The following is a 25,796-nucleotide window of genomic DNA, read 5'->3' on the forward strand; positions in this document are numbered from 1 at the left end:
GAGGTGGAATCTAGCAAAAGATCTTCGTTAGGACAGCTTTTCTGTCTCCTGTCTTCTCTATGTGGCATTTGGAGACGGTACCATTCTGAGTGTCTGGGAATATCATGGCTATTAAAAATGGATGAAGGAGTAGCTCTTGCAAAATATAAGTACCAGCTTTTCATGTAAGTAATATTTCCAAATTGGATGATTTACTACTGAGTCATTGGCTAAACAGGAATTGTTCTCAAAATGTCCCTTCCCTATGCGGTTCTAGGTTAAAGTTGTGCACAGGAGACGTTTGGATGATCAAGAAAATGGAATGAAGCAGAGCCACCACTCTCTGAAGACACAGGTTAGGATGCATGAGTGAGGATGCAGAGGTGCTAAAGGGCTCCAGCCTGGCCTCATCATCCTCTGTTCTTTTTGCTGTAGCTCTCTCCCACGCTTGGCCATGTGGACCTACTGCCACACAAGGCACACTAGGACAACAGCCTTCTCCAGGTTTCCTCACTAACTCCCCTTCCCAGTCCCTCTGGCAGTCGAATGTGTTTGTCCAGTTTTCCCTAAAATCTTCAACTTGTCCTACAGCACCAATGACTGAGGAAGGCCGATTAGTAACTTTTCTTTGATCCTCTGACTTCTTTAGCCTGCATCTTTCTTCCCTAGCTCCTACCACCCATGTAAGATAAATTCTAACTCTGAAGATAAATCCCTTGTACTCTAAGACTCTTAGTGTGTGTGGTTCTGCTTCCCTGATGAAACTCTGATTGACACACCAGACTTTTTTTCTGCTATCAATTTACATCAGGGAAACACATTCCATTGTTTTCCAGCAAACACAGGGTGGGCTGGATAGAAAGTACAGATGGGTGAAATCCAGGAAGAACCCCCCCACAAAACATACATAGTTTAATAACTCACAGAGGCATGTGACTAGTGCTTTTTAATTTACAAAGTACTTTCACAAATATTGCTTGAGCTACTGAAAATATTACCTGGAAAGCATAGGATTGAATGTTCTCAATCCACTTCAATTCAATGCATTTATAATATGCAAACAGCATTGCTGCAAGTGAATGATGGGGTGAGAAACAATCCCTCCTCTAGGGAGCTTACATCGTGCTAGAGGATTAGACAAGATACCATTGATTGCTGCTTGGTCTGGAATTTTTCTACATGATAGCTCAAAGGTGCATGAATGTTCAATGTCTGTTATGGTTAGTAATCAATTATGGGACTGGAATTAGGACCAGATCAGCCTCCACAGTCACGTGCTGTCCTGTTTATTTTGCTGCCTGTATGACTGCCATTTTCTGTTTCTGAGTCTCCACTTGAAACACCCACCGTGACCAGCCTTGTACCCCTTCCCAGCTCCTCCTGGACCGAGAGCATCAGTCATCTGCTCACTCTCTCATTCTCAGCTTCTCCCTCCTCGCGGGGCCCTCTTTCTTCCCAGACTAAGGATGTAACCAAATCTCTTTCACCCTTAGTTTCATTTCCTACATCCCTCCATCTCCCCCAAACACACACTAAAATCTACTTTCTGCCATCACCACACACCTGAATCTGCTTCAGTAACTCAGAAATCTTTAACTATCCCACCCTAATATTAGACATTACTTATAAGAACTAATGACGAGGCCCTGCATATATATTATCTCATTTACTCCTCAAACTAACCTCGTTAAGGTATTTAAATTTTTCATTTTTCCCAAATGAGGAAACTGAGGCTCAGAAAGGCTATATGACCATGACCTGCTCAGAATAACACGGTCATCAACTAGCAGAGCTGCATTGGAATCAAGGTTGGACTTACTGCCAAGTTCAAGTATCTGCCACTCAGCCACAAGGCCATCATTCAGCCCCATTGACCCCTCTTTGCAGGGGCTCTCAGGAGACAAAACTGCAGACCCTATCAACAACAACAAAGCAGTCAAACCTGTTCTGTAGGGGAGGAGGGTGAGCCCTGAGGGCACACATCTACTGGGGCCAGTCCTAGAACTCCTCTCCCTGCTTAGTCTAACTTTGTCAGAAAGGTTGCTGAGCCTTGGTGACTGAAAGACTCCCCGAAGTCCACCAAACCAGAAATGAGGAAGGCCGGGGCAAGCAGGCTTCACTCAATCCACCTCTCCTTATCCTCCCCCCCTGTCTCCTCTCCTCTGGAGAACAGTTTCCGTTCTGCAACTAATACAACTGAGTGGAGAGGGACTGGCTTGGCCAGAGGCAGACAGGATACCCGTTTCTAATTTTGGCTGTGCCAGTGTCCTGGGGTGGGACTTCCAGCACTCACTATGTCCCTGTGTGTGGCTCCCCAGGTGTGCAAAGACATTTTATTGAGAGGCATCTGCACATGGTGACATTGTTGTCACACGTAGTGACCTTCATAAATGGCTTTGGGAGAGTCATTTGGAAAAGGGAATAACTTGGAGTTGGTGTTGTTTTCTCCTCCTTTATTAGTTTCTGCTCTGAATTCCTATCAAAGTTGTGCAATTGCGTGGAAATTTGCTCTGTGCTCCCACGTGATTCCCAAATGCAAACAAGCATTTGTTGTCACTGACCCCAGTGTTGTAATGTACCAGCCTGAGATCTGCTTGTGTAACCCAGCAGAGCTGTTTGTCCTTTGCCAATAGGGCAAATAGTGGGTGGCAGCAGGGATCCAAGCAGGCCCCTGAGGTGCTACAGCAGAGAAAGCACAGACACGGGAAACAGAGAATTAACATCAGCATCCAAAGCAGCTCCCAACTGTTGGTGAAACTACCAGAGGGAGACTGTTAAATCATGAAGTTCATTGCCATCCTTCTCCTTTGCTCCAGACTGCTACCAAGCTTAACCCAGGATTACCACTTGGAGGAAATAGACTGCAATGATGAGGATGTATTTAAGTCTGTGGACTCAGCTCTGAAGAAATATAACAGTGAAAGCAAAAGTGGCAACCAGTTTGTGTTGTACCGCATAACCGAAGTCAACAAGACGGTGAGTGAGCTGTGTTCAACCTTGAGGTCGTTTGGGATTTGTGCTGTCATTTGGAAGCTGAGACAGACACACATATATATGTGCACACACACCAATCATTGAAGAATTGGTAATCAAAGGTGGGAGGTTACAGAATTTACAAAAGGCCAATCCCACCTCTGGGCTAGGGTGGAGGGCAGGGTACCACTGGTCCTCGGCCCCCGAGGCTGGCTTCCTAGGTGATCAGAGGAAAGGTATCCTAGGGTGAAATGAAGGAAAGGTAGATGGAGTCCTTTGAAAGGGACTACACAGAGTGGGAGAGTCCTTGAACTCAGACCTAGCAAGATTTCCTGGGTGACCAGCCTCAGACTAAAATACAAAGACCTCCAGACCTCTAATGAGGAAGTGGTGACTAAGGGGGTGCATCTAACAAATACTATATAAATTTCCTCACACATAAAAAATTTAAAATGCCAAAATCCCCAAAGCAGAAAACAGAATGGCGGTTGGCAGGGGCGATGGGGCGCGAAGTAGGGAGGTGCTGGTCACGGGGACAGACTTTCAGTCACAGGATGAATGACTGCCCCTGGGGGTCTGCCATGCAGCGTGCTGGTTAGAGCTGATGATACTGTGTTGTGTTCCTGAGATTTGCCAAAAGGCTGGACCTTAAGCGTTCTCACCACACACACAAAACAAGTAATTATGCGAGGTGATGATGTGTTAATTAACTTATTTGTGTTAATCATTTCACAATGTATACGTGTATCAAATCATCTCATTTTACATCTTAAATATGTACGATTCATTTGTCAATGATGGCACAATAAAGCTCGGGTAATGAGGGGCGGTGAAGTACATCATAGAGGAGTCACAGGTGAGATTCACATGGTTCTGCTGCATTTGACAAAATATCTGCCAAAGAGTCCCTATTGCTGAGCACATAAAAGGTAATAGTACTGTTCTAGTTGGTTTGGAATATTGTTTTTTATCACTGGTCCATACACTCAGGTTGAAGATAAATCCCGACAGGATGTGTGATTCCAAGAAGTACAAACTTTCGGACTCCGAGGGGTGGGGTCTCTGGGTGGAGTGGAGAGCTACACAGCTGGTTGGGGGAATCTACGCAGCTGTCCCTTGAGCCTTCTCCCAGGAACCCCACTAACCAGTATATCCCTGTGTGGCTCTGGTCTGTTCTGGGACACCTTCCCTCCGATGGAGCCCAGCTCTGTACAGCCCAGTCCTGTGAGCTCCACTCCAGCTCCAGTTCCAGTTTCAGCTCCAGCTCCAATTCTAGCACCAGCTTCCCACAGTCCCAGATGAAGCAGCAAGGTCCTTTAGGTCTATCATGGAAATGTGCATTCTGATGAAATGAGGAGGAATCAGATGAGGCAGAGGATAAGGACAATGATTCCAAAATGGAGAGACCTGTACATAGAGGAGACAGCCCAATTCCAAGTGTTAGCTAAAGCGATGGCAGCAACAGTGAAAGGTGTTCTGCTTCTTCCCTCTGTGTCATGGATCGCTGCCACCCTCATTAAAAACCAACAAGAACCAGATTCTCAAATTGAAAAGTCCAGCAAAGCCTAGCAAATCAGATAAGCAAGTAAAGAATGGTGAACGTGACAAAGCAGACCTAGGTGCACTGGTAGAGCTTCAGAAGGTTAATGACGCTGGAGAAAGAAACATTGGACAGCAGGTCGTGAACCCCATGGAGAAAACTGTACACTTTTATATCACAAATGCATTTGATTGTGACCTTTGTTGCTGGACAAATCAACAGTCCATAACTACAGAGTTCCCTGGAAACATCTGGAGCATCCTGAGGATACGTCACCTGGATGTATCAAAAGCTATTGTGGTTTTATGCTGCTATTTGTGATTTTTTTCTTTATATGAAAACACTCAGAATGGTGTAACTAAAGGGGAAAAATAAAAATGAAGCAACCTTAAGCTTGATTTTTTTTTAAGGCTAATCATTGTCTCATGATAAAGGAAAAATTAAACAAACCAGTCAGAGGACCACTCTTCTCTTCAAGGAAATCCCTGGGAAGAGTTAGTCTGCATAGCCGTGAGGACAAATCCATCCCATACAAGAAAACTTAAGAATGTGCCTGGCATCGTGTATCTCTCTCTGTGGTGGTTCATTCCATAAGATGGATGCATTTCAATACTCTATGTTACTACATAACTCATCTATTTATTATCACATAGAGATATTCCAAAGTTGTTGAGGGAGTGATGCCACAAGAATTAAAAGTACTCAGTCCTGTGGGTGCTCTCTTTTGCAGTGCCCCAGCCATCCCAAGCCTAGTGTTCTTACTCATATACTGTGCCACTCTCCACGAACGTTTTCCAACTCCTTAACTTGTGGCAGTCTGCATTTTCCACCTTCTGTTCTCCATTCCAGAACACAGATGATGCGGAGACCAAATAAACACCCTGATTTTTCTCTGTGGTCTTTTTCCTGAAAGTTGGGGCCTAGGCCTTGGCTATATCCATATAACGATCCTGGACCATGAAAAAGCACCAAAGGATCATATGATGTGCTGTCTAGACTTTGCCAATCAACCTGTTGAACTTTTAGACAAAAGTGGACGTGGAAACGTCCTGCGTCCAGCATTGCTGGGCTGTCATCAACATTCTGGCATCTGTTTTACTGTTATTATATTAGGTAAATAAAGTAAAGGCATTCCACGGGATCCTCATTTTTAGAAAGGAATTTTGGTTCTGTTTTCTGAAGAAATGTAGAAATTCTCAGTTTGGATCTATTTACTAGTTAAGAATTTCAGCTTTCCTCCGATGTCAGTGAGTTATCCATCTTTACCATCAAGCCTGGAATAAAAGATGTTTGCTTGTTTATATATGATCCTCTGAGAATCTTTTATATTTGGAAAATTAAAATCTTTCTTTGGGTCACATTGTTGTTTATTCTGCCATAACAGGTTACGAATTAACTTGTAGATTCAGCGGTTCAATACATGTTTAGTCACTTGCTTATATTCCAGAAGGATTTCTTGTATTGGTGAATATGAAGATGGTATGGAAGGGGGATATTTCTGTTCCTGATGTATCCTATTTTGAAACTAGAAATCTGTTTTGTGGCATGCAAAAGAAAGCAAATTATTTTGGAAAAAAGAAACAATGCCAAAGTTAAAAAAACAAAACACACACTTTTAGTAGTTTGTTTAAATGGATTTCACTGTGTCTCTGTGATAGTTCACTTCAGTGGAAGAAAAAATTCAACCATTTGACGTGATGAGATGAAAGAAAAACGCTCAGTGGGCATTTTTTCTTTTTCTGAAAATAAAACCAGGCCATTCTATTTATAAACCAGTGTAATCATGTGAGGCCTAGTGCCCTCAGCAACATTTAATGGTGTCGTTTTCATTGGCAAATGTGTTCTTTTCCTGTAAAATGTCTGTAGAGTCACTCTTTACCTTGCTATGTATACCAGTACCACCTGTTGCTTCATTGAAATCTGAGACCTGGAAGGAACCTCAGAGATGACCTTGCTTGACTCCATCATCTCCCAGATGCAAATACTCTGAGGCAGGCAGACTGAGAGAGAGCTCTGCCCTGGGACTCAGGAGACCTGGGACCTGGGCTGGCTGGGCCTTTCCAAGGTGGGAGGCTGCCTAAACTATTGTGGCCCATCAACTGGGGCCTCTTTCCTCTCACCTGCAAAGTGAGGGACTGGACAACATCACCTCTCAGGTCCCTTGCTGCTGCAACATACCAGGACCTTGCATGTGAAAGCTCATCTAACTCAGAACCTTTGAACTTTAAAAGTTTAACTTATTCTTTCGTGATATGCTAGAAAAAATAGAAAACAAAACAAAGCAAATAAAAATATTAAAATTACCAATACCTAATCACACCATCCAGTGACAACTTAACATTTTTTTCAAAAATGAAAAAAGTCCTCGTTTTTGTGTGTGTTTGTTTTGTAATTGTAAAAGTAATATATGTTTGTTTTCCAAAAATTCAGACAATACAAGAATGTTAGTTTAAAGAACAGAGTGAGAGACAAACATTTTAATAGCTTTGCTGCATACCTTTCCAGACTTTTAAAATCATATACATACTTTGTTCTGACTCAAATTGTTGGACATCATCCCACAAAGGAAAAGTCACCAGTTTGACTTCAGGTCAGGGCACAAGGCTGGATTGCATGCTAGTCCCTGGTTGGGGTGATTGCCAGAGGCAACCAATGTTGCCTCCTCTCTTTCTCACTCCCCTCCCCTCTTTCTAAATATAAATAAATAAAATATTATAGTAATTAATAAAAAATAAATAAAATCATATATAAATAAATTGGTTTCTACAAAAATAGGCTAATACTAAGGATACTACTTTGTGACTTAAGAACATCTATTTATAAATATATTATGAACATTCTTCTGAGTATTTATAACTTTAAGTATTTTTAATAAATGTTTAGATCTTATTGATTTAAATCAGTATCAACTATTACAACTGCACCAATCCTACTCAAGTCGTTTGCTGTTGGATCACTTGGATGACACCTACATGTCTTTGGTTACTTTTTTTCAGGGTGAAGAGGAGCCATTCTATTCCATCAAGTACCAAATCAAGGAAGGAGACTGTCCTGTTCAAAGTGGCAAATCCTGGCAGGATTGTGACTACAAGGAAGCCGAGCAGGCTGTAAGTGGGATGCTCCAGAGCCTCCAGGTTTCTCTGTCGGCACTGCCAGATTATTTCAGCAGTGCTGGGGATGATAAGTATTGTGAGCCTGTTTGTGTGGGGTGCACATAAACCCTCAAATGTTTAGAAAAGATAAATGCTCGATGTCCGTGTTCTTGCCTAGACAGAAAGGGCATGACAGGCCAGCCATTAAAAGTGAAGAAAGACCTCCATGAGAAGGGGACTTTAACGACCAATTGGGACCCACGGGCCAGGTCCCAGAGAGTGAACTAATTGATATTTGGGCTGAGATCAAAGGCTTGTAGGGGATAGCATGGGTGCTTAGTTTGCACAGACCTGAGTTTGCATCCTGCTCTGCCTCCAACTGGCTGACCACTCTGAACCCATGGGCTCCCTTGTAAAGTGGAGGTAAAATTGACCTCACCTGTTTGTTGGAGGTTGCAAGGAGATCCACTATGAAATGGCCTTATTTTAATAACAATGGCATCTTTTCCAAGTAACATATGTGTGTCACACCACAGCTGGGTGTTTGGCCTTAAGTGAGGGAGGCTGCACACAGTTTCTGCCAGGAAGCAAGCCACTCTTTCCATGGTGCATGGACTCACCTCTTTAATGGCAAAAGACCTGCACCCTTTGTGCACTTGAATGTTGAACCTGAAAAGTAAGTTAAGAGGAGAGTAGAGCTGGCTGGTTCTAGGGCATTGTATTCATCTTGGTGGAAGAGAAGTATCTCCAGACCTCCAAATATAAAGCTACCTAAAACCTCCACGTTGATACTGCCTTTCCTCCTGATGCCTTCTGAATATCAGTGGCTTGTAAATAATAATGATCAGGATGCAAACACATTCATTCTTGTGTCTCCAAAGTCTGTTAGAAAAAAATCTTGACAACTGGCAGATAAAGGAAAGCCATACTGAGCAACAGTACTAGGTGAATTTCTCCATTGAAAGATTAACAGAAATGGTCTCTTTTTAGTTTTTCCTTTTTTTTTTTTTTCAGGCCACAGGAGAATGCACTGCAATTGTGGGGAAACGAGGAGATACGAAATTCGTTGTGGCTACCCAGACCTGCCAGATTACTCCAGGTAGCTGACATATCAGGTGGCCTTGCCCTGGGGGATGAACCATTTCCCTGTGAGGCCACAAGCATAACCTAGACAAAGCCCCTTTCCAAGGGAGCAGAGTGGCTGCAGCAATGCCATTTGCAGCCTTGGTGGGGGTGTAGGAGCTGGAGGTGGGAGAGTCCTGAGTTCAGGGCCAGGCTCCTGCCAATCATCTCCTCAGCACTAACCCAACCCTCTTTCTGGACAGCAGCACTGTATTAGGCCTGTGCAAGAGCCCTGGGAAGGGGCTAGAAAATATACCACTTGGATCCATTGTAGGCAGCATGCTACCGTGAGAAGAGCCAGGCTTTGAGGTCCAATCTGGCCTGAAATATTTCAAAAGCTCTTAACCTTTCCAGTTTCCCTTCTCCTTATCTATGAAAGGGGATTGCTACAGGAGATGCTTGTACACTGAACTAGAGGATAGGCCTGCAGGTACAATCGTAATAATGCAGTAAGGATGATCAGAATAAGAGTAACAATACCTGATGTTTATTGAGCACTTACTGCCAGTCACAGTTCTTATTGCTTCATATGCTGACTTATTTAATTCTCACCAAAGTTTTATGAGGCAAGTGTAAATATTCTCATTTTACAGATGAGGAAACTCAGGCCCAAAATGGTAAAGTATCTCGCCCAAGATCCCACAGCTAGCACTTAGCAGAGTTGGTACATAGACCCTGTAGGGTGGTGGCGCAGAACCTAGGTGCAGAAGAATGGGCACATCTAGGTAATGCCAATCACAAAGCAAACTGAGAACTAGCTTCCTGCAAGAGAGGGTTTCAGCATATGAGGCTCCCGAACAGCGTCATCAGCGTCGCTCTTGACTGTCGGTGGAGGGGCAGTTATTCTGTCCTGGCTTCGTCATCCATGTGCAACCCACAAAACTATATCCCCTGAGCTTCAGTTCTTGCAAGAAGCGGCATTCAGAGAAATACAGTCCAAATAGAAAAGACATCACAAGCAAATGAACAATTTTGGGAGTAGCTTTTTGTTACTCAGTAGAAGACCTCTAGTTCATAAGCAAATTTTCACATTATCCAGAGCACAGCCCTTCTGTACTATGGTGGAAAAAGCTCTTTGCCAAACTTCTAGGTCCACAATTACTCCTAGATCCACCATTGCTTATCTGTAAAGTTGGGTCAAATATGTTTCAGATTTCAAAAAAGGGAGAAAGGACTCTTGGATATGGACAATAGTGTGGGTACTGTGGGTGAGATGGAACTAAACAGAAAAAAATACAATAAAAAATGAAAGTTAAAAATTTCTTTATTTTAATTTTTAAAAATTCCCCTGGAAATGTTGTGTCATTCCGTCACCCAGAAAAACTGTGTCTGCATCAGTCCCTACTGTATTCACCCTCAAAAGGTGGCTCCATCACTTCTCTGACCCCAGTCAGAGCTGCCCTTGAGGTCAACAACCAGCCTCTCTTCTCTTCTCCATCTTCCTTTCACCTCCTGTGATCATCAGTCTTTTGTTCTTCCATCAGCAATTCTCTCACCTTGCCCATGCAATTCCCTTCCAGTTATTTAACTTTGCCTACTAACCTGATGCAGCATAGCTCCTGCAAGGGGGGCAGTGAGGAAAGCTGACTTGTGGAGTGAAAGCCAGGACGCAGTGGCAGGGGCGCTGTGTGGACCTGCTCACAACTGAGGGGCACTGCTGTAGAACGCTGCTGGCCTCCTGATTCTCTTTGGCTGGAACACACTCAGGCCGCCATAGTTGCCAGGTGAAGGAGCTCAGGATGCCCTCACGATTTTCGCCTCTCTATAGCTTGTGCCTCTACTGACCAGTGGGTTAGAGCTATCTGTTATAAACATGACTTGGTAACTTAATACAAAGTCCTGTTTTAATGTTTATTATTTTATTTAAAAACCCTTCAGTGGCACCCCACTCTTACTGCAGACCATTCATTCTTCATTCACATCAGTGGTTCTATGTATACCCTGAGATTATGTGGAGAACATTGTGAGTACCCACATTTCCCTGGAGAGGGCGCCATGGCTTTCATCAGGTCCCCCAAGGAGCCCATGACCCTTGGAACAGGGTGTAACCCCTGGCCTCCAGAGTGAGGCCCAGGCTCAGCAGCAGAGGACTCTCTCTACCAACTGTTCACCCCTCAGTCACCACTCCCTGCTTTCTGCTTTAAGCTCTGGTAAAATGCGTAGACACCCCGTCCCACACGGCTGCCCCTGACCCGTGCTGCTTTCTTGGCAGCCATTTGTACCTTGTTCTCAGGCATCACCCCTCATGTTGCCCAGCTGGCCTTGTCTGCTTTTCACCCTTCTTGGCTCAGGCCCTTTTCTCCTGAGGAAAGTCTGTCCTGAATTCACTGTGGGCCCCTGTCTTCCCAAGCTCTTGCCGAATTATAATGAAATATCCATCTACAGTTCTGTCTTTCCCACGCGACTTTGCCCAACTCCTTCACCACAGTGACAATTACTAACCCATTTACGTGTCCGTGTAGTCTAGCTCAGCACCTGACACATGACAGCAGGTGCAAAACATGGACATGGACATGGTTGTTGAATTGACACAAAACATGTCACACCCTGGATCAGGCTTCAAGGAGCCTTTAACACTGAAAAGTAAATAATAATACATGGGTAAAGGTTTACATTTTTATAAGTTGATAAATTCATGTATTACTTCTATGACTATTACAATGACTTCTAAATACATTTAAAAGAATTATGTACAATAGTATGCATGTAAAATATTCCTAAGTCAATAATAGGTTTTTTTTTCTTCTGGCTGACTGAGGAGCAGGAATATGTTCTCTTTTTCTAATATATACTAGAATTTATTAGGAAGTTTGTTTACTAGGGCCATTGAAGTTCTCTTACTTATTTAGGTCAATGTGTCTGAATACGGGTTTTGCTCATTAATGCTGCCCTTTTGCCTGCCCTTCTTTGTCAAGTCGGGGGCCCTGTGGTGACATCCCAGTATGACTGCTTTGGCTGTGTGCACCCCATCTCACCTGCCAGCCCTGACTTGGAGCCCTTTCTGAGATACGCCATTCAACATTTTAACAACCACACTGAGCGTTCCCACCTCTTTGCCCTGAAAGAAGTAAAACGGGCAGAGAAACAGGTTTGTTCTTTCAGTTTTTCTTTTACACAGAATTGTTAAAATTTGTTAGATCTTTATGTTTAAGTCAAATGATTCGGATACTGCAACACGTAAAGGGGAAAAGTAGTGCTAAAGAGACCCCTTGCTCTGAGATTGCTTTTAATAAATGGGTAGTTAGCATTACATGGTGTTCATAGAAATGGTGAAGTGAAAAGGTCTTTCTGGCTCTAAGGGATTTTTTTCTTTTAAGTATTTATTTATGTATGTATATATTTATTTATTTATTCACCTGAAGACTATCTTATGGATTTCAGAGCAAGGGGGCAAGTGGGGGAAACGGAGAGGGACAGAAACATCAATGTGAGAGAAAAACTTCAGTTGGCTGCCTCTCCCACGTACCCCGACTGAGAACTGAACCCACAACCTATGTGTTTGCCCTGACCGGGAATGGAACTCTTAATCTGCAGTTTATGGGATGACGATCCAAACAACTGAGCCACACCAGCCAAGGCTGGCCTTAAGGTTTTAAGAAATACAGTATCACCTAGCTATGTCAGTCAAATATGGCTCCAAAATATTAAATGGTACCCAAAAAGGCTGCACAGGTTTCTGTGTACCTTCTAAAGTATAGTTTTCATATCATCAGAAAAAAAAATCCAAATACTTGTAAATCTGATCTTTTCATTGACTCTGTTCCCTAAGGTTTTCTGGATCTTTTACATTTTAGTGTGTAATTACAAGGGACTCACTTCGGTCAGTAACATTTCCAGCTTTTAATAGAACTTCCAACCTGCCTTCATGCAAAACACGTGTTCTGCTCAATTATGTTTATATCCAGCTATCTGGGTAGGACTAGGCCAGGATAAAGCGGAAGAGAACTTATTGCCTGACAATCTGGGAACATGAGAACCTACCAGCAAAGACCACTGAAGCTCCAAAGTTTTCTTTAACCATCTAAAAGAGCATTATAAATATTTCACATAATTCAATAGGACATCACTTTTCTGGTGCCTGGCAGAGGAAATATTGTTAGGAATTATTTAAGGAAGTACAGTAATTCCACCTATATATTGCTTTTCATTTTCACACAGCAGAAGTGTGTGTGTGTGCGTGTGTGTGTTGAGGGCTGTGAGAGTCATAAAGGGCTCCATATTTATTCAGTCAGACTTTTGCCTAGTAATAATAGTTTATAGCCCTAACTGGTGGGGCTCAGCAGGTTGAGCATCATCCCACAAACCGAAAGGTCAACAGTGTGATTCTGGTCAGGGCGCATGCCTGGGTTGCCAGCCACGTCCCCAGTTGGGAGTGTACGAAAGGCAACCAATCAGCGTTTCTCTCAAGCCTCAGTGTTTCTCTCCTTCTCTTTCTCCTTCCCTTCCCCTCTCTAAAAATAAGTAAATAAATAAATCATCTTAATAAAAAATAATAGTTTATATTTTTGTGTACTTGTGATATGCCTGGCAGTATTCTAAGCTCCTCATAACACTGAATAATGTTTAAACTCTTCAATAATATTAATATTTATATTCATATTTATATTATAATAGTCAATAATATTTAACTATTCAATTCAAAATTGTTTCAGATGGTGATTGGATGGAACTATAAAGTTACTTACTCAATTGAGCAAACTAATTGTTCCAAGGAGAATTTTCTATTCTTAACTCCAGAATGCAAGGTCCTTCTCAATGGTGTAAGTAGGCCAAAATCTAATCATAAAGTTATTAGCATTTGGTGTTCAGTATTTTTACAGGACTGGGAATACTCAGCCATATAGGAAGGCTTGGTCACTAAAATTTCACGTGACACTCATGAGTTCACAGTCACATTCACCTCGTCATTGGTAAAAAATCCGTACTTCCTGCAAAAAGCACACACAGATACAACCAGGGCCTGAGACAAAATGACGCCACGCCAAGTTTGTCTGTTCATGTGCTCACACTTTCCTGTCGCCCTCTCTTCCCCCTGTGCCCAACATCCTTCAGGTCCTCCTGAGCTCTACGCAGGATAATCCCTCACTTCAGAATTTGTTTTCTTCCCTTCCCTTCTCCCCTCCTTCACCTTTAGTGAACACATCCTGAACCTCTATCACTTTTCAGAATTATATCTTGTTATCAGATCTGAAATTACATTAAAAGAGTAGTTAGTGCCTGTCCAGATGACTAAGGCATGATGACCTTCCCAGGGATATTTGCATTTTAGCAGAAGGCTGTGCTTCAAGCAAGGGATCGCTGCAAGCCCTGCAGTCTATTATTCTACTTCTAAAGTTTGATTATATGGGAAGAAAATGAGAAATCCAGACAGTAAGATATTCATCTCAGCATTATTACTAATAGAAAAATATTGGAAATAATTTTTTTCAACATTCGGGTCTGTTTAAATAAATTACAGTGTATAGATACAGTAGAACATGTGCAGCCATTAAAATTATGTTTACAGATTTTTAGTGACTTAGTAAAATGGTTATAGTATGTTAAGTAAAACACACAAAAAATAGAATTCAACACTATACATACAGATTCATTCAAATATATGACATAAATGTAAATACTAAAAGTGATGCAAGAGGCATTTGAGATCTTGCTCCCCAACAACCATTTTTAGTTTGGCTCAAATAAACTCATAAAAAAAATTTTTAAGTGATGGAAAAAACATGCCAAAATATGAAACATAGTTAACTTTCAGTTGCAAGTATGGGTGCCTTTTTTTGACCCTTTGTACTTTTTGGAACCCATCATTTAATACTTTCCAATGTTTCTAATCAAGCATGTGTGTGTTTCATAACTGGGGAAAAAACTTAAAAGGATACTATTGAGAGAGTGAAAAGACAACCTAGAGAGCGGGAGAAATTATTTACATCATATATATGATAAGGATTTAATATACAGAATATATGAAGAACCCCTACAATGCAACAACGAAAACACAATCAACCTAAATTTCAGATGGGCAAAGGACTTAAAAATAAACATTTCTCTAAAGGAGATACACAACCCTGGCTGGGTGGCTCAGGTGGTTGGAGCGTAGTCCCATAAACCAAAACGTTGCCAGTTTGATCCTGAGTTAGGGCACATACCTAGGTTGCAGGTTTGATCTCTGGTTGGGGCGTCTATGGGAGGAAAACACCAGTGTTTCTCTCCCTGTCCCTCTCTCTCTCTCACTCTCTCTCTCTGTGCCTTCTTCTCTCTCTAAAATCAATAAACAGATCCTTGTGTGAGCATTAAAAAAATAATAAAAATTTCAATAAATATAAATGACCAATAAGCACATGAAAGAATGCTATGAGGGGAGTGCACAGTTTATGTTACATATATTTGACCATAATAAAAATATAGTAAAAAGGAGAGAAAGAGAGAAACCCTCAAAAAAATGTATGCTTTAGCTACTATTTAACTTTGTTTGTTTGAGTCAAGTCTTCTACCAACATCTAAGTTTTTTAGTTAATCATGAGATTATGTAGGCTCAAATATTATGTAATTTGAATCTTTCTGCATGTATTTTGTAAGGCCTCAACTTACTGGTTTTCTCTTTGCAACACAGAGAGATGCAAGGGCTGGTTGCAGTCACAAAGCCAATCAGGTTTTGGGTATCACTTCTCTGAGCTTCCACTTCCTCATTTGGGAACCAGGGAGGAATAACAGCACCTATCTCACAGCTGTGGTTACAATAATGAAAGGACATAAAATGGGAGCGAACTGTTGTGCCTACAGTTGGTACGACTGAAGGCCTTGCTCTTCAGTGCTTGGTCCCTGAACCAGTAGCATTAGCATCACCAGGGAGCTTGTTAGAACAGCAGAGTCTTGAATTCCACCCCAGGCCTACTGGAACTACATATTAACAAGATTCTCAGGGGATTCATTTGCACTTTAAGGTTGAAGAAGCACGGATTCAAGAGGTCTCATAAGCAGTTCTCAGGCCAGGCTGCATATTAGAATCACTTTGCCAGCTTTAAAATAACTATTCCTAGGCCCTTCCCCAGGCAGTGTGACTTAATTGGTCAGGGGTGGGTTTCTGGAGTCAGAATAAAAGCTTCTGTGACTCAACTATGCTGACAGAATTGAGAACATCAGGGCTACTTCTAGCATCCTTCTCCCCATCCAAAATTAAGATATTATAAGTGTGGCATTTCTTGTATCTTTAACAGCTATGACACTTATTATATATATATAATATATATATTCCCTTATTGGAGATAAAAATTAATAGAAAACATCAAGGCAATGCAGAAACTTGGAAAAAAATGATATGGAACCACATACTCAAATACCCAAAGATATCTTAGTGTATTTCCCTCTTATCTTTTTGTTTGGGTGTGGAGGCAGTTGGTGGGATGGGGGAGAAATGATTTTTGGTGATTTTTTTCCTGTTAATAGTTGTAATTATTTCACATGCTATATTTTTTCACCTAAGAATTTTTCTGTCATTAAATCTCTTCATAAACTTTCGTTTTAAATTTATTTTATTTTTTAATATTTTTTAATGTTATTACAGTTGTTCCAATCATGCCCTTTTGTCCCCCTCCTCCTAGCCTCCCCCTACTCTCTCAGGCAATCCCCACACCACTGTCCATGTCCACAGGTCATGCATATATGTTCTTTGGCTAAGCCCTTTGCCTTCTTTCAACCCATCGCTACCATTCTCTTTTCTCTTAAAGCTATCAGTCTGTTCCATGTTTCTATGACTCTGATTCTATTTTGCTTGTTAGTTTATTTTGTCCATTAGATTCCACTTATAAGTGAGATGATATAGTATTTGTCTTTCACTGACTGTCTTATTTCACTTAGCATAATAGTCTTCAGGTCCATCTATACTATCACAAAAGGTAAGAATTTTTTCTTTTTTACTGCTGCATAGTATGCCATTGTGTAAATGTTCCACAGCTTTTTGATCCACTCATCTACTCATGGGCACTTACGCTGTTAGAAGATTTTGGTGATTGTAAAAAACACTACTATGAACATAGGCATGCATATATTCTTTTGAATTGGTGTTTCAGGATTCTTAGGATAGATTCCCAGAAGTGGAATCACTGGGTCAAAAGGCACTTCCATTTTTAATTTTTTTGAGGAACCTCTATACTGTTTTCCACAGTGGCTGCACCAATCTGCATTCCACCAACAGTGCACTAGGTTTCCTTTTTCTCCACATCCTCCCCCAGCACTTGTTGTTTGATGATTTATTGATGATGGCCATTTTGGCAGGTGTGAGGTGATATCTCATTGTGGTTTTTTATTTGCATCTCTCTGATAGCTAATGATGTTGGATATTTTTTCATATGTCTATTGGCTATCTATATGTCCTCCTTAGAGAAGTGTTTATTCAAGTCCTTTGTCTATTTTTTAATTGGGTCATTTGTCATCCTGGTGTTGAGTCATATAAGTCCTTTATAAATTTTGGAAATTAAACCCTTACAGCTGTCTGGTTAAAGGTTCATCATTTTGTTTCTTTTCAAAGAACCAGCTCTTGGATTTATTGATCTTTCTCATTGATCTTTAGTCTCCACATTATTTATTTCCACTCTGATTTTGATTATTCCTTCCTTCTATTCACTATGGGCTTTGTTTGTTGTTGTTTTCCTAGCTCTTTCAGGCATAGGGTTAAATTGTTTATTTTAGATTTTTCTTGCTTCTTGAGGTAGGCCTGTCATGCTATGAACTTCCCTCTCAAGGAATGCAGCTTTCTCTGTGTCCCATAGGTTTTGGGTTATTCTGTGTCTTTTCCATTTATTTCCAGGTAATTTTGTATTTCTTCCTTGATCTCATTGATAACCCATTCATTATTTAATAACATGCTATTTAGCCTCCATGTGTTTGAGTGTTTTGAGTTTTTTTTAATTGAGGTTGATTTCTAGTATCATGCCATTATGATCTGAGAAAGTGCTTGATATGATTTCAGTTTTCTTGAATTTGTTAAGGCTTATTTTCTGTCCTAACATGCGGTCTATCTTTGGGAATGATTCATGTGCAATTTAGAATGTATATTCTGTTGTTTTGGGATGAAATCTTCTGTAATTATCAATGAAATCGATTCGATCTAGGGTGTCATTTAAGGTTGCTGTTTCCTTGCTGATTTTTTGTCTGGAAGATCTTTCTCTTGCTGACAGTGAGGTATTAAAATCCCCTACTATGACTGTATTGCTGTCAATTTCTTTCTCAAAGTCCACCTAGATTTTCTGCTTATATTCAGGTGCTCCTATGTCTGGTATATACGTGTACAAGGGTTATATCCTCTAGTTGGATTGTATTGGTATTATGTAGTGACCTTCTTTGTCTCTTGCTATGGCCTTTGTTTTAAAGTCTATTTTGTCAGATATAAGTACTGCTACACCATTTTTTTTGTCTCTATTTGCATGGCATATTTTTTTCATTCCTTCATTTTAAGTCTGTGTTTATCTTTTGTTCTGAGGTGGGTCTCTTGTAGACAGCATTTATGTGGGTCATGTTTTCTTATCCATTCATCTACCCTATGTCTTTTGATTGGAGCATTTAATCCATTTACATTTAAGGTTATTATTGATAGGTACTCATTTGTTGCCATTTTTTTTCTTGATACCTATGTTCTTTCCTCTCAGTTTCTCCATATTCTTATAGCAATCCCTTTAACATCTCTTGTAATGCTAGTTTGGTAACAATGAACTCCTTTAGTCTTTTTTGTGTGTGTCTAGGAAGCTCTTTCTTTCACCCTCAATTTTAAATGATAGTGTTGCTGGATAGAGTAGTCTTGGTTGCAGGTCCTTGCTGACAGCCTTATGGGGGCTCCCTTGTAGGTAACTAACTGTTTTAACTGTTTTTCTCTTCTTGCCTTTAATATTCTCTCTTTGTCTTTAAGCTTTGCCATTTAAATTATGATGTGTCTTGGTGTGGGTCTTTTTGAGTCTATCTTGATTGGGACTCTTTGTGCTTCCTAAACTTGTATGACTTTTCTTTCACCAGGTAAGGGAAGTTTTCTGTCATTATTTCTTCAAATAGGTATTCTATCCCTTGCTCTCTTTCTTCTCCTTCTGTTTCCCCTATGATATGGATATTGTTATGTTTCATGTTGTCCCAAATTTCCCTTAAACTATCCTCATTCTTTTTAAGTCTTTTCTCTTTTTGTTGCTCTGATTGGGTGTTTTTTATTCCTTGTCTTCCAAATTGCTGATTCGATCCTCTGCTTCTTCTAGCCTGCTTTTAGTTCCTTCTAGTGTATTTTTCATTTTAGATATTGTATTCTTTACTTCCAACTAGTTCTTATTCATAGTTTCTATGTCCTTTTCCATACTGATATAGTTACCACTAAGTTCCTTGTAGTTCTCACTAAGTTCTTTGAGCATTGTTATAACTACTACTTTGAACTCTATGTTTGGTAAATTGCTTGCCTCAATTTCTTTAAGCTCTTTTTCTGGGGATTCCTCCTTTTTTTTCATTTTCATGTTTTTTCTTTGTCTCTCCATTTTAGCTGTCTCTTTATGTTTGTTTCTTGCATCAGATAAATCTGTTTTGACTCCTAGTCTTTGTGAGGTGTACTTATGTGGTATGAATCCTGTGGGACCTAGTGGTATAGCCTCCTTGATCTCAAGAGTTAGATTCTCTAGAAATGGACCTTGTGTGGGTTATGTGGAATCTACTGTTGTAATTGGGTCTTGATAGTTGTTGGCTGGTTTGTTGGTGGGATCTCCCCTCTGCCTGGTTGACTGAGAGGCTCAGCCTTAGCCACATCTTACAAGCTGTTGTACAGGTGCTGATAGAAAAAAACAAAAAACAAAACAACTCTAAAAACAAGCAAAAAAAATCCCCCAGCAACAGAAAAATCAAGAACAAAAGAGCAAAGAGTAAGAAAAGAACAAAGAGATATATAATAGTAAAAGAAAAAAAAAATTCAAGAAGACCAAAGGAAAGAAAAATGATTATGAGTGAAGGAAGAGAAACAATAAGATTAAAGAAAAGAAAGAGCAAAAGAACAAGAAAAAAAATTAAAAAGAAAGATTAAAAACTAAATAAAAGTATAAGAAAAAGATAGAGTAATAAAAGGAATCAATAAGAGATATGAAAGAAAAAAGAAAAAGAAAAAATAGGAGAAAATAAAAAATAATTAAAAAGCTATGAAAAAGAAAAAGTAATGAAAATAGTGAAAAATAACAAAGTGGAATTCGTCTCAGCAGAGTTGAGTACCTGCCTACTGGGATCTGTCTTTGAATACAGCTCCAGTGTTTTCTGAAGCTGGTGTAATGCAGTGTCTGAAGCTGTCCACATTGGGCCCTTGACAACCTGATGGAAGCTACAAAGGATCCACAATTTGTGGCTGCCTCCACCCAGCTTGGCTATGCATGGGAGGGGACAACTTGCCCTGCAAAGCCGGCTATTAACAGCACAGGTCTCCGAGTGGGTCAACAAACAACCCAAGGCATCACAGGATCTGCCTCTTCCTGCTGGCCTGCTGTCAGTCTTAGTAACTGAACCAACTATTTCTGAAAGGGCTTCTGGTGGACTCAGGCAGATGGGACCCCCTGGATCTCCGCTGGGCAGGAGCTGCCATTCAGACTTCAGGAAAGATGTTCCCCTGCCCCAGAACCACACATCTGAGTCTGTCCCAGGTTATTTTCCTTAACTCAGCAGGGTGGAGCTCCTAGTAGGCAAGCAGGTGGGGCCTTTGAAGTCCAGGGTTTAGGTTCATCGGAAACCCTGAGGGTGTTTCTATTGCTGTGAGCGGGAAGCGCAAGTCCAGTTCCTAAGAAAGTGTAAGGAATGGCCACACCCCAAAGCCAGTCTGACATCCCCTGGGTCTGCCTAGGTTGATTTCTACTCAGCAAGACTTAAAATACAGGTTGGGGGAAAAAACAGATGCAGGGTGGGGCAAGCAATATCCCACAGGGCGGAGTAACTGTTCCCCGCCCCCAGGCTGATTCCCAGGGGGAAGAACTTGCTGTTCTCAAGAAAAATGGCTGCTGAAATATCTGGGGATGGCCTGGCACAGGGATCCCAGCAGCGCTCCCCCATGACTCTCCCTAATACCTCCCACTCCAGACTCTCCTCAGGTGACTCCAGTCCACATCACCCTCCCTTCAATGAACCCCAAGGTGAGTGGCTATGAATGAAAAACCTGTGCTTTGGTCCCTTAATAAAACAAAAACAAAAATGTGGCTTTGTCTCCAGCGGGCCCCATCTCTCCCTGGTGGACGGAAACCTGAACACCTTTTACCACTGGATCCTATGTAGGTGGCTGATCCCAGCTCTTGCATGCTGTGCTTCAGAGCCCAGTTTAGGGTCCAGACTTCACTCCTCTCAGGGGGAAGCTGCAATAGCCACACTATCCCTCTGTGACCTGGGCCTGCTGCCTGTGGGAGCAGACAGTCCACTATTGTGACCACACCCTTCTTACGCGTCTCGAGGTGGTTTCTGTCCATCCTTCTTGGTAAACTTTCTTTTAAATAATCGTATAATTATTTAAAAGATACTGTAGATTGTTTTTTGAGTTACTTTCCTAAGACATTTGCGTTCTTTCCATTTTTTATTATAATTAATAACTCATCTAACATTCTTGAAAAAACTATTTCTATATTTGTTATGTTTTCCTGTTTTCATGCATTTCTTCTAGGTATAAAATAATAAGATATTATTTTACCTCCTCTTTTCTGGTGCTTTTTTTTTGTTCCATGTCTCAATGAATCAACCCAAATGTCCAGAGATATCTCATACAAATTTATGTTTTATTCTTGATTTTATTGAGACAGGCTCTCGAGTTTTGTTATTATTAATATTTATCATGGGTTCCAGGTAGACATTTGTATCATTTTAAAGAAGCATCCTCACATTCCTACTTTTAAAGAGGCTTGTTTTGTTCTTAAATAAGAAACGTGTGTTAGCAGACTCATGGACACAGAGAACAGACTGATTGCTGTCAGAGGGGAGGGGGGTTGGGGGGCTGGGTGAAAGAGATGAAGGGATTAAGCAAAACAAACGAACAAACAAAGACTCGTAGACACAGACAGCAGTTACCAGAGGAAAAGGGGGTTGGTGGAAGACAGAAGGTGGTAAAGGGGCATAAGCGGTGACAGAAGGAGACTTGCCTTCAGGTGGTGAACACACAATACAATATACAGATGATGTGTTGTAGAATTGTACACTTGGAAATCACATAATTTCATTAACCAATGCCACCCAACTACATTCAAAAATATTTTTTAAGAAAAAAACTTTGTGTTAGAATTTAGCAAATGCTTTTGATATGTATCATTATATCATGTTTTGTATTTCTAATTTAATCTGTTATGATGTTTTGGCAACTTTGCTAATAGTAATCTCTACATTCTTAAACTCTATTTGTTTAGTGTTAATTATTCCTTAAATATGCATTTGAATTTTATTTCTAGTGTATTTAAGAATTCTACGTCTATGTTTGTAAGTGAAAATGGTTTGATAGTTTTCTGGGTATTTGTATGTGTGTACATTTTGTTTTTTCAAGTTTTGCTATCCAGATTATAGTTTTATAGAATGGATTGGGTGGGAGTTACATGCAGCTGAGTCAGCTCTGACTCCCTGTGACCCTACAGATGAGTGGTGGCCACACTGTCGTGATCTCGACAGCTCTGCCACGTACCTGTAGTCCATTCCTATGACTTCTTTCATGGAGTCATTGAATGTCACGTTTGGTCTTGGTCTTTCCTGCTGCCTTCTATTTTTGAGTTCAGTTGTTTGCCACTGTTTTTTGAGTTGGGTAGTTTGCCACTATTTTCTACATTCAGACACACTTTATGTAGTATGGAACTATATGTTTCTTTAATTTAAAAAATCTATAAAACGTCTGTGTTGTTCGGGGGTGAGAAGTGGAAGAGAAGTTGAGAATAATGACAGCATTCTTCAGTTTTTCAATAATTGGTCCATTTAAGGATTTTATTTTATTTTATATAATTTTATTTTTTCCATGAACACTTATTCCCCTATACCCTCTTCCACCTCCACCCACCCGACCTCTGCTATCACCACACTGTTGTCTTTTTCCACGAGTTTTTTCTCTCTTTTTGTTTTTTTTGCTCAATCTCTCTACCCACTCAACCCCCGCCCCAGAGCTTGTTAGTTCAGTTTGTTCACTGGATTCCACATATGAGAGAAATCATTTGTGGAATCCAAAGAATTATATGAACCATATGGAATCCAATGAATCATATGTATATCTCTGATTGGCTTATTTCTCCTAGCATAATGCTGTCCAGGTCCATTCATGCTGTTGCAAAGGGTAAAATTCTTCTTTTTAAGGCTGAGTAGCATTCCGTTATGTAAAAGTACCATAGCTGTTTTATCCACTCATCTACTGAAGGACACTTGGGCTGCTTCCAAATCTTGGCTATTGTAAATAACACTGCAATGAACATAGGAGTACATATATTTTTTTAAATTAGTGTTTTGGATTTCTTTAGATAAATTCCCAGAAGTGGAATCACTGGGTCGTAAGGCAATTCCATTTTTAATTTTTTTCAGGTAACTCCATACTGCTTTTCATAGTGGCTGCACCAATTTGCATTCCCGCCAACAGTGCATGAGGGTTCCTTTTTCTGCACATTCTTGCCAAACTTGATGTTTGTTGATTTATTGATGATAGCTACTCTGACAGGTGTGAGATGGTATCTCCTTGTTGTTTTAATTTGCATTTCTCTGATGATTAGTGACATTGAACATCTTTTCATATGACTATTGGCCATCTGCATGTCCTCTTTGGAGAAGTGTCTATTCATGTCCTTTACCCATTTTTAATTGGATGTTTGTGGTTTTGATGTTGAGTTTTATAAAATCAGTGTTAGTTATTTATAGTTTTCCAGAAAGCTATCCATTTGGGGGGATTTAAATTAGCATACACTTGTTTATAATTATTCTCTTATATTGTTATACTTCTCTGTAACCTTTGGTTTGTTGACTTTTTTTTCCTTTTGATTTTTTCCTTACCCCAAGAATAATCATGTGGAGTATTTATTAATGCTAGTGCTTTTGGTTTTCCAGTTCATCATTATTGCTTTGTTTCCTCCTTTTTGTTTTGCTTAAAGCTTTTTACCATTCTTTTCCTTTTTCTTACTTCTTGAGATAAACACCTAGATTTGAGATTATTTTATTTGTTTCTTGCTTCTCTCTTTTTATTTTAATTTTCTTTTTGCCTGTCCCTTTTTAAATTATGACAACATATAAAAATGTGATTTAAAGTCTAAGTGCTGCTCGGACAACATTTTCAAAAATTATTTTTTCTATGGTTGTTTTTTTAAAAATATTTTTCCTCATTTAAGGAATACCCTGTTTAGCCAAGTGTGCTTAGGTTTCCAAATAGTTTTTTATTTATTTGTTTAAACTTATTAACTTTTGAAGATTTTATTTCTTTTTGGTTCTGAAGTCTAAGTTACATAGCCAGTATTATTTTTGACTTAAAAATCTATTGAGTTTTCTTGTGACCTGATGGAAAAGCAATCGAAAATATCTGTATCATCCTTATAAAAATATCATTTAAATCATATGTATCTTATGAAAATACCATTTAAATAAATTATTATGTCATTGCAGTCTTCTATGACTTTATTTATTTTTTATCAGTCTGTCTTAGATTTATAGTTACATATTAAATTTCCCCACCACCATTATTTTAATCTATTTTATTCAGATATCTAGTTTCTGCTTTATGTATTTTGACTTCAGGCTTCTAGACTATAACTTTTATAAATATAAAATTGTCTTTTTTACTAACATCATGATTTTGTTATCTTGAATTTTACTTTGTCCAATATTAATAATACTGTAGATGTTTTGTTTATATTTGCCTCATATAGCTTTGCTCATCCATTATGTTTAATCTTCCTTTATCTTTTATATTATAAAATATTATTCTTGAATATATAATACATTAATTTAGTTTTAACTTATCTGAAAGTCTGCCTTTTTTTAAAGTATATTTTATTGATTTTGCTATTAGTTTACCCAATTTTTCCCCCATTATCCCCTATCAGCCCTGCTCCCCACAAGCCTCCAGCATTCCCCCACCCTTAGTTCATGTCCATGGGTTGTACAAATAAGTTCTTTGAGTCTCTGTTTCCTATACCATTCTTAACCTCTCCCCATCTATTTTATGCCTACCAATTATGCTTCTTATTCCCTGTACCTTTCCCCCATTCCTCCCCTCCCCCTCCCCACTGAAAACCCTCCATGTGATGTCCATTTCTCTGATTCTGTTCCTGTTGCTTAGTTTTTGTTTTCATTCTTTTTCTTTTTCTTTTTTTTTTTTAGGTTCAGTTGTTGATAGTTGTAAGTATGTTGTCATTTTACTGTTCAGAGTTTTTAATCTTCTTCTATTTCTTAGATAAATCCCTTTAACATTTCATATAACAAGGGCTTGGTGATGATGAACTCCTTTAACTTGACCTTATCTGCGAAACACTTTATCTGCCCTTCCATTGTAAATGAGACCTTCGCTGAGTAGAGTAATCTTGGATATAGGTCCTTGCCTTTCACGACTTTGAATACTTCTTTCCAGCCCCTTCTTGCCTGCAAGGTTTCTTTTGAGAAATCAGCTGACAGTCTTATGGGAACTCCTTTGTAGGCAACTGTCTCCTTTCCTTGTGCTGCTTTTAAGATTCTCTCTTTATCTTTAATCTTGGGTAACTTAATGATGATGTGCCTTGGTGTGTTTCTCTTTGGATCCAATTTCTTTGGGACTCTCTGGGCTTCCTGGACTTCCTGGAAGTCTATTTCCTTCACCAGATTGGGGAAGTTTTCCTTCATTATTTGTTCAAATAAGTTTTCAGCTTTCTTCTGTTGTTCTTCTCCTTCTGGCACCCCTATAATTCAGATGTTGGAACATTTAAAGTTGTCCCAAAGGTTCTTAAGCCTCTCTTAATTTTTTGAATTCTTGTTTCTTCATTCTGTTCCAGTTGAATGTTTATTTCTTCCTTTTGTTCCAAATCATTGATTTGAGTCCTGGTTTCCTTCCTGTCACTGTTGGTTCCCTGTATATTTTGCTTTATATCACTTTGGGTAGCCTTCATTTGTTCTTTCATTTTGTGATCAAGCGTAAT

At 39.9% G+C, this 25,796-nt stretch overlaps 1 protein-coding gene across 3 annotated transcripts in view; it reads left to right on the forward strand.

Annotated features, from left to right (window-relative positions):
• The first annotated feature begins 2,566 nt into the window (after positions 1 to 2,566).
• Positions 2,567 to 25,796, forward strand: part of LOC112305188 (kininogen-1) — a 34,183-nt gene continuing 10,953 nt past the window's right edge. The window contains exons 1-5 of one of the 3 annotated variants that reach the window (XM_024560903.4): positions 2,568 to 2,955; positions 7,489 to 7,599; positions 8,599 to 8,683; positions 11,622 to 11,794; positions 13,359 to 13,466. In XM_024560903.4, the coding sequence (XP_024416671.2) occupies positions 2,761 to 2,955; positions 7,489 to 7,599; positions 8,599 to 8,683; positions 11,622 to 11,794; positions 13,359 to 13,466 (672 nt within the window). In that variant the 5' untranslated portion in view covers positions 2,568 to 2,760. Of the gene's footprint in view, positions 2,956 to 7,488; positions 7,600 to 8,598; positions 8,684 to 11,621; positions 11,795 to 13,358; positions 13,467 to 25,796 lie in introns of all 3 variants that reach the window. The other 2 variants (XM_053918200.2, XM_024560912.4) reach the window with 2 other exon arrangements.

Source organism: Desmodus rotundus, chromosome 2 (genome assembly GCF_022682495.2).
Source record: "Desmodus rotundus isolate HL8 chromosome 2, HLdesRot8A.1, whole genome shotgun sequence".
Classification (NCBI taxonomy): Eukaryota; Metazoa; Chordata; class Mammalia; order Chiroptera; family Phyllostomidae; genus Desmodus; species Desmodus rotundus.